This window comes from Carettochelys insculpta, chromosome 5 (assembly GCF_033958435.1).
Source record: "Carettochelys insculpta isolate YL-2023 chromosome 5, ASM3395843v1, whole genome shotgun sequence".
Taxonomy (NCBI): Eukaryota; Metazoa; Chordata; order Testudines; family Carettochelyidae; genus Carettochelys; species Carettochelys insculpta.
In genome coordinates, this window is record NC_134141.1 from 77,106,343 (window position 1) to 77,120,235 (window position 13,893).

A 13,893-nucleotide genomic window follows, 5' to 3' on the forward strand; every position below is an offset into this window, starting at 1 on the left:
CATGTCAGTTTTCAGTCTCAGAGGGGTAGCAGTGTTAATCTGTAGCTTCACAAAAAACAAGCAGTCCTAGTTTTGTTAGTCTTTAAGGTGCTACAGTCAGTTTTTAGTCATTCCTTTGCCTTTCCAGTGGTACAGCTAGGCTTCTAGATAAAGATAAGTTGTTGGTAGAACTGGCAATGGTAGCAGGCAGAGCTATGTTCTTCAAAAAAAAAAAGAGGAGCAAGTACTGAGCTGGCTTCCCACACCCCCTTTCCCAGCCAATCTTGTAGCTGGGGCTGCCAAGGCACAGGGAATCAGTACCATCAAGTACTGGCACAATAAAAGCACAGGCAATAGGTGTCTGCTAAAATGCAGGAAAAGAACTCTGACCTTTTTAAGACTGGGGATATTATTATTATGAGAACCAAAATATAAAATAATAATAAACTCTAATAGCTGAGTGAATTACAAAAGGTAATAATGCACTGCATAGTCACAAAAAGCTAGGGAATGGTGACTGTTCCAGCTGAGGCTGAGAGTTCAGGTAAGATGAAGGCACTTTGAGAAACCTAAGAAAACAGTTGTTTTTGCAGTGAGCTACCTTTCCTGATCACATGGGGCAAACTCAGCCAGTTAGGCACATGAGAATATCATTTGCCTTGTGACTTCCTCTTGTCCTCTCCCAAGGAACCGCCTTAAATGCAAAATGCACCACAAGTAGCTGCCGGATCATTTTTGACCATATTGAAAACTTTGCAAACTTTTTACTGTAGTGACTATGAAAGCAAAATCTGAGCAAACCTATGAAGAGTGGTTTTGTGTACTCTTGCAGGTCTGGGTTCTGGCATATTTTCAACTTAATCTGGCAGTAGACGTTTCCCTGATGATCCATCTAGGTTGACTAGCGAAGGAAAAATATTTAAGACAAGGCAGTCATGCTGAATTTTTAGCTGCTGACTTGGTTGTGCAATTTTTGATGGTTTTTGTCTCCATTAGTCACTTGCTGATAACGTTGAAAGTTACAAAGGTTGAAGGAGCTGCTGAACCTTAAACTCATCATATGTTTTGACTTTTCAGTCTTCATCTGTTTTAACCATGTACTTCTCTGTATATTACATTTCAACACTTCATATCTATGGCATCGTAATAAAAGTCAACAAAAAGCAAACGCCTTGCATAGGAGCTCTTAATCAGAGCATCATAAGCAATGTCCTCTTCCCCTTTGCCTTATCAAGAGTAAGGAATGGCAGGGCACCATTAGTATTATTCTTTATGTCAAATTCAAATCAAGGATTGAATTTAAATACTCTTCTTTGTTATGTCAAGATCAGTGTTTCCCAAACTTAAAACATTCGTGTACCCCTTTTGGGACTTTGGCCTTACCAGCGTAGCCCCTCTCCCAGTGCCACCCAAGTGCTTATTTGCTGATTTTTAGTAATTTATTTTATGCTGGTACCCCTTGAAGTCCTTTCACATACCACCAGTGGAATGTGTACCACACTTCCAGGAACACTGATCAAGATCATAGATTCTTAAACCCATATGTTATATTTGCATTTCTTCCTCCTGTTCTTTTGAGTAGAAGGAGGGACATAGCAGTACTCCAATTTCAATGTTCTCTTGTTTTGATGTCTCCAGTCATAAATTTGAAATGTATAAATATGTGTTGAAACTAATGGCACATGGAACAGCTTAAATACTATCTGTTACAGGGGAACGTATGTGTTGTAGCAGAAGGCTCTGTAGCAGATTGCTTACTCCCGTTGTTGACTGACTAGTTCTGATTTCAGTGGGGAGAGGTCAGAATGATCATCCATTTGCCACTGGCAAAGGGAGTCCTGTAGTGTTGACCTGGAAGATCTGTATTCACTTTCTTTTCCTAAAATAAAATGTAGCAGCCTTCATCCGTGGGGCAGTCTGCAGTACTGTAACATCCATGAATCTCTCTTGCAGCCTGTGTCAAGATTTGAACTTTCCACATTATGTATTTCAGACATTGAGAAAGAAAGGACTTAATGGCTGTGACAGTCCAGACCCCGATGCAGACGATTCAGTAGGTCACAGCCCTGAGTCTGAGGACAAGTACAGGAAAATTAATGAAGATATTGATCTAATGATCAGCAGGCAAAGACTGTGTGTAAGTACTCTGAGCACCTTTCATTTTTTTTTTACTTTTTGATATTTCTCTGAACCTGGCAGGCATTGAACAAGAAAGAAAACAAAGGCTGTGAAAGCCCTGATCCTGACTCCTCTTACGCTCTCACCCCACGCACTGAAGAAAAATACAAAAAAATTAATGAAGAATTTGATAATATGATCAAGAGCCATAAAATACCTGTAAGTACCAAAGGTAGAATGGCTGTCTGCTGATAACTGCTGCAGTAACATACCTTAACCCTTTCAGTTCTGAATTCTTATTGAGAGCAATTCTTATTAAGAGCATTTAATCCAGAAACAGGCTTTCATGGCCCACCTATGGAATCAAATAGAAAAAAAAATCACAAACATATATTTTTCTCTTGAATTCTCTGCATTTGACACACAGGCAGAACCTCCTATAGGTGAAACTGGCAGAAGGAAGTGAAATATATGTATGTACATTGTAGGCACTTAATTTACAGAACTGTTTACCACACCACTTGCCCAAATTACATCTAGAAAATAACAATGGAAATCTTTCTTTGTGGGCAAACTAACAAACCCACAGAATACTTTCTGTGGTGATATAGAAAAAACTATGTAGAACTGAAATCCCTTTATATATACTAGCTAATGAATTTTGTACATGTCACTTCAGTTCTTAAGCGTCAATGCTAAATTCAGTTACAGCACTGAAGGGTTACAGCTAATTGCTCGCTGCAGAGAAACAGCCTGCATGAGAGCCTAATGGTAGGATTCAGATATGTTTGTGTGCTGGGGTGATTGTACAGCTTTATCAGAGGATTTGCTTTGACTTCATCAGCATTTCTTTTAATGCTTTAACATGAGCTAAATTTTGTTTTAACCAAGTCAAAATTTCTAACAATCAGTCATATGCCTTGCCAGATACGGAAGAGAAATAACTCTGCATGTGCTATTTTGTTTGTACACACATACAGAAAAAGTTAAGTACTGTAATTGTTTAATAGCATTACATTTGTGATATGGATTTTGTAGTTAAATAAAGTAGAGAAGCAAACTGTATAAGCAGAATGAAAGAGTATTTAATTTCATGTACAGCCACATTTGCACCCTTTTTTAAAACAAGCATATGAATGTGCACATCAGTGGTTGCATACACGGTTAATTTGCAAACCCAAATGTGTACATGTAAATAGATATGCTGGATACAAATATATTTGTAGGCTCCCAGGGCATAGGGCCTTTTTTGCAATCACAGTCCATTGCACATGCAAAAGCTAATGTCCAAACTGGGGAGAGATTTGTCCTTAAGAATGTTCTGATTCTTTGTTCAGTACTTAAATATCACGTCAGCTAATTCTTTCATAAAGAGCTTTTCATATGTGTCACAGAAAACTTGATGAGTTGTTTTGGTGTCCCTGGTAAAATCATGCTTTGGCGAATCATTGGAATTTATCCAAGAGATCAGAATAGCTTTAAATGGGACACATATTCATGTTCAACACATTGTTTAAAAAGATGAGTATGTGTACGCAACATTTATTTGAATACATATATATGTATATTCCCTCCCTCTTCTCCCAGCTTCCGACTTCCTTTCCTCTCTCTAAAGCTTTGAAACTGCCATCATGATTTTGTGAAAAGATTTGGCACATACCGTCTTGATAAAGTGATGGTTGCAACTTTTACTGACTTAGTTATTAACTCACATATCCCATCCTTTCCCTGGTACAAATCTTGCCCTTGTCCATTTTCAGATGATGGATACTCTTTATCAAATCCCTAGTAATATATGTCCAATTTAAAGCTATTCTGATCTCTTTGATAAATTCCAATGATTTGTCAAAACATGATAGAGGCTTTAATCAACTGGGGTTTGATTCCAGAAACCAAAATCCATGAAGTAACTCATTCCTCGTGTAAAGAACTGGGTTTCCTCCAGAGGCTGTGATCTAATATGCCACTTGCTTTTGTTCTTCCAAAGCGCCAAACAGTTATCTCTGTAACTGTTTAAAGTCTTGAAATCCTAAAAACTTTACTCTTGACTAGATGTTGATTCTGGCATGTTGTTAACTCTCTACGGGAGTAGGTAACAATTTGTTCTAGGGAGACCAAGACAGATCCTTACTAGACCCAGTAGAAACACAGGACAACATTTTCTCTCAAAAATGTCAGAAAAACATTGTCTTTGTTATCAAAGTTTGAACTTTTGACTAAAATTTTTAATGCCTACTTTCCTCCTGTGTTACAGTCCCAGCTCTGCCATTGACTAACTCTTGGGCTTAACTTCTTTCTGCTGCAGTTTCCTAAACTGCATGTTGAATATAATATTGCTTATCTGTCTTTCGGAGATGTGGTGAGGTGCAAATTATTAGTTTTTGTGAAATGGCTTAGCGATGCTTGAGGGAAGGCGTTATAGCATAGCGGGTGTTAACATGACTATGTATATGGCAGGACATGGATGCTTAGTAGGAAGATTCTCAAGGAGACTCAGTATGCACATTACACAAAGACCTGACACAGTTGCAGTCCTACAAGTCCAAACATAACTCCTTCTGTGCACCCCAGGATTGTCCCCTCTCCACAAATGGTTCAGTTTTCACCCTCCACAGTGCTCTGCAGAGCAGGACCATTATGTAGGAGGTACAACCTCTGAAACAAATTAGCAGCAGGCACTCTCCTTGGGAAGCACCATCCCTCCCAGAGAAAGCCAATGTCTGACAGACCTAATGGAGTTCATAGCCAGTCTATAACAGAGATAGAACAGATCCTCAGCTGGTGTAAATCATCATAGTTTTGGTGAATTCAGTGGCGCTCCAGCAATTTCTATCAGCTGAAGAAGTGGCTTACAAAAGGAAGCCCGAAAGATGGGAAACGGAGCAAAAAGGGGGTGGAGGAGAGTGAAACAAGTCAAACCATTTAAACAAGATTTAGCAAAACATAAAACAACAGTTTAGACTGCTCCTGAACTTGTAATTAAATCAAACTACTGCAGAGGAAAAGAAATTTGGCTTTTCCTCTTAATGAAAAAGGCCAATAATATTTCCACAGATTATCTTGGGGATAAGTATTTATATGATTCTGAAACATCTGATGATAATTATATATTTATTTGTAGTTACGAGCAGAGTGCTGAAAGCACATGTGACCAAAATAAGCCACTGGAAAGCAGCTATGAATCTCTCTCTTTCTCTCTCTCTGTCTCCCAGTATATGTAGTGGAAAGTCCTGGTTGAAATTGGCAAAAAAAAAAATAGAGACATTTAGCACAAGAAATGGTGGCCATAATTTTTAGCAGTATGTGCGTGTTTCACCCATTTGAACTCTTAAGTCAAATTAACACATGCCTTAGAGAGGAAAAGAGGGCACCCAAGAAACACCTGGCACAGAGACCTGAAGGCAGACACTAAAAGGATGGGATGTACCTGGTCAGAATTGGAATAGATCTTCCAGATCAGGGGTCACTGGGAAATGGTTATCAGTGGCCTATGCTCCAAGATATTAGAAATGGAAGAGGCTTATTGCTACTGCTAGCTCCGTGGCAATTTGATTTTGAAAAGAAGGTCAAGCAAGGTAGAACATGCAGAAAGTTACCTACGTGTTTGTTGAATATCATGTGCATGGATGTACATCAGTTCAGGCTGAAATGAAAATACCAAGGAATATTTGCACCATTATTTCACCTCTAGAGTGGTGTGAGGATCTTTACTAGGTGCTATGCACACCAGTCAGGAAAATCAGTGATTGCAAACGTAAGTTTTAGACAGCCAGAACAAACAAAGCAAATTTGCAGCTTAATGTTCTTGGTTCTGCAGTGCAGTGTTATACAGCCAGCCTTGATACCCGTTAGGACGCCACAGTATATCCAACTCATTACTGATCTTTAGGTACCATGTATTTTGACAGGAGATGAAATAAAACAAAATTGCAGCATTAACATAGACGAACTGCATATACAAGCACCAAGTAAACTACCTAACCACAGTTAAACTGCATGCAAAGTGTGCTGTAAACTAGCCCTGCAGTATCCAAACTACATAAAAGTATGCTAAGCCAACCACAACATGTACATCCAGTAATGAATGATGTGAATTCTGCAGCTGATCTAAGAATGCCTTTAGAGAAAGACAAAAGAGGACCTTATAATTGCTTTGGCAGTGCTCATATGTTTCAGTGATAATTAGTCTGTACAGTAATATAGCAGCAATAGCAACAGCAGCGGTCGTGGTTGGAGACCCATTGTGCAGAACAAATACAATCCCTGCCTTGAAGGACTTGTTGTCAAAAGGCACAAATGGACAAAGAGCAAGAGATGAAAACATGAGCAAAAAAATCTGATGAAGAATTGTCGCAGTGTTGTTAGTCATATTTCTAGTTGGGTGTTTGTTTCCATTGGGAGCAAAGGTAGGAATTAAAGGGGTGGGAAAGGAATGGACAATGTTTATTAAATGTCTAGCCATAATCAGCCATATGCAGTTTGCCTATCATGGCAAAGGTGAAGCAAACAATATGCAGAATGATCCTCAGTGGGAAAAATTCTGACTTACAGGGGTACATGCAATTTCGTAAGTGTTGCTTAGATTGCAGAGCTAGAAAAGTGGGCATATTGACCTTCTGGAGGAATCCCACACCTCCTAAACACACTGTAGTGTAGTGAGCTCCAAATCAACTCACTTAGGGACGGACTGAAATTGTAGCTAATAGGTCCACCTTGATCTGGATTCAGTGAGCCAAAACCTTTTGGAAAAGCTATATACATCAATGAACCCCAAGTCTGAAATAGCAGTTAAATAGGGGCTAGCCTAATGACCTGCCCCTGTGCATTGGAGGGTAGATTCCATCTCTACCTGAACCTAGAGAGTTCCTCTCCCAAAAGCTTGTATCTGGGCTTTTTTCCCAGAGGGATGAATTTCACCCATTGTGTTTCTAAACACATCTACACACATATATTGTTTTGAATTACCTACTCTGCATGTGTTTCCAAGGAATCGAGCATATAGTCATAATACACTCCAAGATCTGAATCTGTGCTGTAAACTTTTTTTTTCTGGACAAATTCTACACGTAGGCAAACTTTCCATTATTAACAACAATTAGGCTATGTCTACACTTGGCAAAGTAAGTTGACTGCAGATGTGGCAGTTGAGTAGCTAGAACTGATGCGTCTCCGCTTGACTTACTTGGCCATCCTCACTGAAGAAGGTGGACAGGAGAGTTTCTCCCATCAACCTCCCTTACTCCTCGTGTCTTGCTAGGAGTTCCGGGGTCAACTGAGACCCGAGTGATTGTTTTCATGTGTCCCTACCAGATACGCAAAATTGAACTCTGAGCGGGTTGATTTTCCAGGCTAGTGTAAACATAGCCTTGCTGCACACAGAAAGAGCCGGTTCCTAAAGTGATGCAGAGCACTCCATCAGTATTTTACCTGTTGTAGTTTTCAATATGTGTTTATTTCTTGTATCTCTTTTTTTTATATATTAATTACAAGCTATCCAATAAAATTCAGGCTCCAGATACAGAGTGCAGTAAAACATACAGGTTTGCTACTTATCCACTAAACAAAAGGAGAAGGGTATTCCATAAAACAGTTCTCTCCTCCCCACGGGCTTAAACCACCTCCTTGAACTAGCACTTCAGAAAATTGACCATTAAGGACAATAGACTTCAGCTCTGTTGGAGCAAAGGGGAAGCGAGTTCCAGAGTCAAGGGCTCTCCACTGAGAATGCTCTGCCAGCTGGCCCTAAACACTTCAGCTGGGGTCAGTTAGCTTAAGTACCCCTGCTGACCTCAGCTGTCACAGCAGCATGAAGGGAAAAAGGCAGTCTCTTTAAAGCCAAGACCCTATCCACAGAGATTGTTAGAGAACAAAATTAAAACCTTGAATTTCACCTGGGGTCTGGAGGTTCTCGGGGTAGCATGTGCTTTGCATGCTGCCATGAATTGAAATCTTGCTGTGCACTATTATTCACTTGCTGCATTTTGGTGGTAAGTGAAATTATTCCTGTATATTTAGAGCTGAATTATACTTCCCATGAGTGGGGAGACAAGGGCAAAGGGAGCGCAAGGCAGCCTTAATTTGTCTGTTGTTCTAGTTTATTAAGTGGGCTATTTTTCTAGCACTGCCTGCAGATCTGAATAGCCAGTCCCAGAGGATGAATTTGTAGCTGTGACGTGAGCAAGGCTATGTATCCCCTGTCTAGCACAACTTGACTGTTGCACTGTGGACATCTCTCCTCACAGTCCAGGACTCTGGTCTATGTTAGCAGCCTCAAGCATTCCAAGATGTTGAGTCAGGCTGAGTCAGGCTCCCCAAACTCAAGAGATTGTCTTATAAACCAGGAATTAAAAAATAACCAAAACTCAATATATGTAGGGTTCCTTTTAGTTGCTTCTGTTTTCTTAACCTGTAGGGTGCATGCTGATCACATTTTCAAGTTTTTTCTCTGCAACTGAGACTATGGAAAACTTTTTTTTTTTTTAAGGAATCAAAAACTGGAATTCCTGGGTATTCCCATAATTCCAGAATCTTAGTTTTTAAGAAAACAACGAAGACTCATGAGAATCTCACGAGAGTTGGCAACACTGAATTGTGTCTTTTAAACAGATGCTAATAGTGCTAATAGATAACTGTTGGTGCTGCCTCTCAGGAACTGCTCCTTGTTCATTGCAGTTCAGACTCAGAAGTGGCATAATTTGGCCCAATTTGCTTCATTTAAAGGGATCCTTCAGGATGGAAATAACTGTAAATATAAAAGAGGATGTTACATTTAAATGAAGATGAAAGCATAATGAAAAGGCACGACAGAAAAAGAACTGTCAGATAAGGATCCTGGATATGTATATTTTACAATGGGCCTTCATATGTCCTTGGGGAACACTTTGTTTCTTTAAAGCCCATTCCAGACTAAGGAAAAACTTTAAAAAAGAAAAAAAAAAGTAATTCAGTTGTTTGTGCCTTGAACATGATTCTGGTTGCTAAAGCAACGCACGCTGAAACTAAAGCTTTCTCTCTTGCATTCCATCCCTTCTCGTTTTCCTCCACGCAATGAAGTCATCATAATCATGTACCTTTGATCTTACAGTCATCTGTGACACCAGATTAAGATATCACAAATGAGCAATTATGACCTCACTGAATTGAAGAGAAGGAAAATGAAGCCTAATAAATTGGGGGGTTGTTTTAAATGAAAAAGGGAAAAAAATTAACTTCCAGTACTCACAAAGGAGATGTAGAAGCTTCATGAAAGATTTATTGAATCGTGATGTGGAAAGCCATTTTTAAAAGCCTTTCTTAGTGCCTTAAACAAAACTGGTAACTACATTTTAAACTCTTCTCTTCATTCTTAGGGTGTTTTTTGAAACCTTTTAACCACCAGTTACAAAATATTTGAACTAAATATAGAGTAACTGTATTTGAAGGCTGTTGTGCTTTTGTACTATTCTTGTCTTTGTTTCCCTTTTTTGCTTGTACAGGCTGTTCCGCCACCCAACTTTGAGATGCCAGTTTCTATCCCAGTGTCCAACCACAACAGTTTGGTGTACAGTAACCCAGTCAGTTCTCTGGGTAACCCCAACCTTTTGCCACTGGCCCACCCTTCTTTGCAAAGAAATAGCATGTCTCCTGGTGTGACACATCGGCCTCCAAGTGCAGGTAACACAGGTAGGCTCTGTGAAAGCCCGTTTCTTTCAATGTTCTTTAGTGTCAGAACAGCAGTACATCTGTCACTTTTTGTACTCAGAGAAGTAGGTTTTTCTTTTACCAGTCACAACAGATAGCCCAAAATTGCTGTACTGAAAAAAACATTGAGCTGAACATGTTTCTGACCCAGAATTATAAAATAAAATAAAATGCTGAAAATAATAATCTGGAAACATCTGATTATTAGTTACAAAGAAAGGAAAGCAGTGAAAAATACAGACAATTTCCTGTTACATAGAAAGTCAGCTCATTTGCCCTGTGTCATGCAAAAAAACCACTGCACTGTTTTCCATAAATTTGAAAAATTAAGTGTGATCAGAGCAACCTTTCTCTGAAAGTAAAATAGGCCTCTAATTGCATAAACAGCAGTTAAAAGGCTAAATACAGCACTTGTGATTCTGTATGTATTCACAAGCTCATTGACTGGTAAATAGTAGGCCACCTCCAAGCTGGAGTGTATAAACAAAAGGTTGCTTTCCATTCTGGTGATGATTCAGGGTCACCTCTGAGCAGGATAAATGGGGATTAGGATCATTCACTCAGTCTGGCTGAAGCAATGTCAGCCTTAAGCATTCGGAGTGTTCAAAGAACCATACAAGGTCTCCAGCCCAAGGAAAAAAGTAAATGAATCTACAGCGTAAATGTCTGTGAAAGGATCAAGAACATTATAATCAACAATTACACAAATATATTACAATAATTCTTTTTGTTTATTTGCCTTACTTGCGATATGTCATTGCCTGGCAGCAAACTGATGCAGAATTATCATCTTCGGCTTTTCTAAAACAATTAACAATTAAATAAATATACTTTTCAAACAATCTAGTATCATCGGACCAAGTCTGAATTTGTTAAAATATGAAGATGCATCTTAGACTATGTCAGCTTGAGAAAAAAATCTGAGAAATGTCAGCTTCTATAAAGTGTCAGCTACGCCACATACTTTTAGGTTTGCAGGACATCAGGACATGAATATGTTAGCTGTAAACCCTTATAAAGAGCACTTTACAGGTTTAAGATTATGGGCCTGATCCAACACCCTTTGAAGCCAATTATAAGATACCCAGGAATTCAGTGGGCATTGGAATGGGACATCTGAGAGAAAATGTGTTAGTATTCTTTAAAATGTTTGACCACTGTGGTTGATTTTAGCCATTATTCTTTTAACCAGGTGGCCTGATGGGTGGGGACCTCACAACCGGTGCAGGCACCAGTGCAGGTAAAGAGAAGACCGTTTTATATTGTGTGTTACGCACCACGACAGATCATTACTGTGTTCTTGGCCTTAAAATAACTGTATGTTCAGATTAGAGCTTTCAAAAGACTTCAGCTCACCTATGTCAGTGGGAGCTAGACCATCCACTTCAGTGGAAGCAAAATAAAGGTTGAGTGCCCTAGAAAGCAACACCCTTCATAGATATTCATATACATATTGTCCCCAAGTTTCTCCTTTTAACCTGAAGCCTTTCTGTGAAAATCTTTAAACTCGCTCACACACTCTTTAATCAGCCTAATCTCCCTTTGAAATTATGATCCTATTGAAAACAATGAGTTTTGCCATTGACTTCAATGTACCAGCACTTTGCCCATTGAGTATAAGCTTGCTTAAAGACTGTAGGATTGGGTCTTTTACCAGGACCTTGATTCAGCAAGGAACATGTTTCGTTTTAATCATATGCTTAGCACCATCCCTGTTCAGCACAGCACCTCAGCGTCTAGTCAGTTAAGCCTTTCCTATTTGTGTGGATTTTGAGATACAAAAGTTGCAGAGAAACACCAGTAGTATGCAACTTTAAACATTTACTTAATTGCTTTATGGAATCAAAGAGTAACCGACGAGAAATGTTCAAAAGATTTTACAAAACCCAGGCATAGAAAAATATTGGATCCAGTTGGTTAAAATTGGAGCTATGCCTGGTAAGGACTTCAATATCAGAGTGATGTTGCTTTTATGTTGTAGAAAATGCTCCCTGCCTCTGTAAATGCGTCAGTATGTTATCAGGGCAATGATGCCGCACTATCACAAATGCAGGTGACAAAATACTAGAATGTTCCAGAAGAAATACCTAAGCACTAGAGCATCTAGCAGAAGGGTGAATTGCTGGCTGATAGGAGCTAGGTGGAGAAGTAGTATGGAGATCCAATGTATGTATCATAAAGCAGAGGTACAATAATTGGTGATGTATATTCTGAAGCTGTCAGAGAGTTAGCCGAGTTAGTCTGTATGTTCAAAAACAACAAGAAGGCCTGTGGCACCTTATAGACTAACACATATTTTGGAGCATAAGCTTTTGTGCTTAAGCATAAGATTCTGATGAAGCAGGTCTTTGCCCATGAAAGCTTATGCTCCAAAATATCTGTTAGTCTATAAGGTACTACAGGACTTCCTGTTATTCTGAAGCTACACTCTCTTACACTATATCATCAGGGTATTTATCTATAGACAGTACATTTGTTCCTCTGACTCCTCCCAACTTGCATCAGAGCACTCCTTTTTCCTTACTTTTTTATTTTGTTATATGCAAAGAAAATACAGATCTTACGTGCCGTTTATGTTGTAAAATGAAATTGGCACAGCAGTGGACCCAATAGGCATTTTCAGCTGGCACTGCAGCTCATTTTGTATTACCGTATGACTGCAGCTTGCAGAAAGTATGGCTCTTAGCCCTTAGGCTCTCTTATTTTTATAAAACCCATGCTAGGAAATAAGAATTTTTAATTATCTGTTGGTATTTTGCATAAATGCAGCTAAAAAAGATTCATTTTTGGTGATATTTGATGATTTCATGTCATACCCTTTTTTGACCATGTACACAGCTGAAGCGTCAGGCACCACATCAGTGAAACTAATGAAGGGAGTTTGATTGCCCTATTAATGAGCTCCCTCTACTGGCCTGTTAAGACTTCTCATGGTATCATGGTCATTGGTTTGCCTGTTCTTTTCACTTTCAAAGGTGCTAGGGAAGCAGGAAGGCAGTAAGTTTTTTTTCATTCTAAAAATATTTTTGCCCACTAAAATGATTGCTATTCAAAATATCTAGTCTTTTTCATCCCTAATAGTCATTAAAATCTATACACATTTTACTAAGACACACTCAACGCACCCTCAGTACAGAGACCATGCTTCTTAAAGTATATTTTTCTTTTAAGTTAGATATAATGAAAAGGACTGAATTGCCCTTTGAGAATATGGGTTGCTTATATTATTACTGCATATTTGGCTTTCAAGAAACATCTTTGGGCTGGTCAATTGATTTAACACTGTGTAAAAGGGATATTACCAGGAACATCTCATAAATATTTAATGGTATGAATAGCGTTTGTTCTTTGTCTGGCAATAAAAGCCAAAATCATATATGTGTTCTTCACATCTTAAATGCAAAGCAGTAGGAGGGACTTGACACAGGGCTGTAGGATGATGAGAGGTCATACATGGTTGAATCGTCTGCTTTAGTAACATCACTGAACAATGCAACTATTTTGGAGTGCATTCTCTCTTAAGGGCACGGAAGAATAAACATCAAAAGTTCTCTTTGTTTACCATTTTTCAGAAAAAAACAGAGACTCCAGTGTTTTTTTTTCATTTGGCCTCTTAGAAGCTGATGGAATGATCATGTGGTTTAATTTGTGAGGTTCCTACTTCTTGCCAAATTAGAACTTTATGAATTTGCATTTTTCTGCACCATCCAAAAATAGCATATATTCAAAACAATACATTCCCAGAAGAAGAGCAGAGTTGTTCAAAAGTTTCATTTCAGTCACTGCAAAATGAAACTATTTTTGATTGCCAACAAAAACGCGCAAGTTTCTGCATGACTGACAAATTGCATGACAACTAGAAAATGGGAAACGGAAGAAGCTTTTTAGGTTAGTTACATCGATGTTTTGAAAACAGTGTTATTTTGTTCATTTGGATTAAGTGTAATAAACCTAAAATCATCCACAGTTTTATTCTAGGAGTCAAACCCAGACATAGACTTAAGAAGGCTTTGACTACATTTTGATTACTCTACACAATTAAATGCCAATAGTGGTATTTTTAAACTAAAATTAAAGATTATCTTAAGTTTGTTAGAATTAATTTGCTCTTTATCA

At 38.7% G+C, this 13,893-nt stretch overlaps 1 protein-coding gene across 12 annotated transcripts in view; it reads left to right on the top strand.

Moving 5' to 3' along the window:
* Positions 1 to 13,893, top strand: part of MEF2C (myocyte enhancer factor 2C) — a 159,710-nt gene that overhangs the window by 115,400 nt on the left and 30,417 nt on the right. For 5 of the 12 annotated variants that reach the window (XM_074995351.1, XM_074995343.1, XM_074995344.1 and 2 more), the window contains 4 exons: positions 1,973 to 2,032; positions 2,179 to 2,316; positions 9,573 to 9,759; positions 10,970 to 11,017. In XM_074995351.1, coding sequence (XP_074851452.1) covers positions 1,973 to 2,032; positions 2,179 to 2,316; positions 9,573 to 9,759; positions 10,970 to 11,017 — 433 coding nt within the window. Of the gene's footprint in view, positions 1 to 1,972; positions 2,117 to 2,178; positions 2,317 to 9,572; positions 9,760 to 10,969; positions 11,018 to 13,893 lie in introns of all 12 variants that reach the window. The other 7 variants (XM_074995355.1, XM_074995350.1, XM_074995353.1 and 4 more) reach the window with 4 other exon arrangements.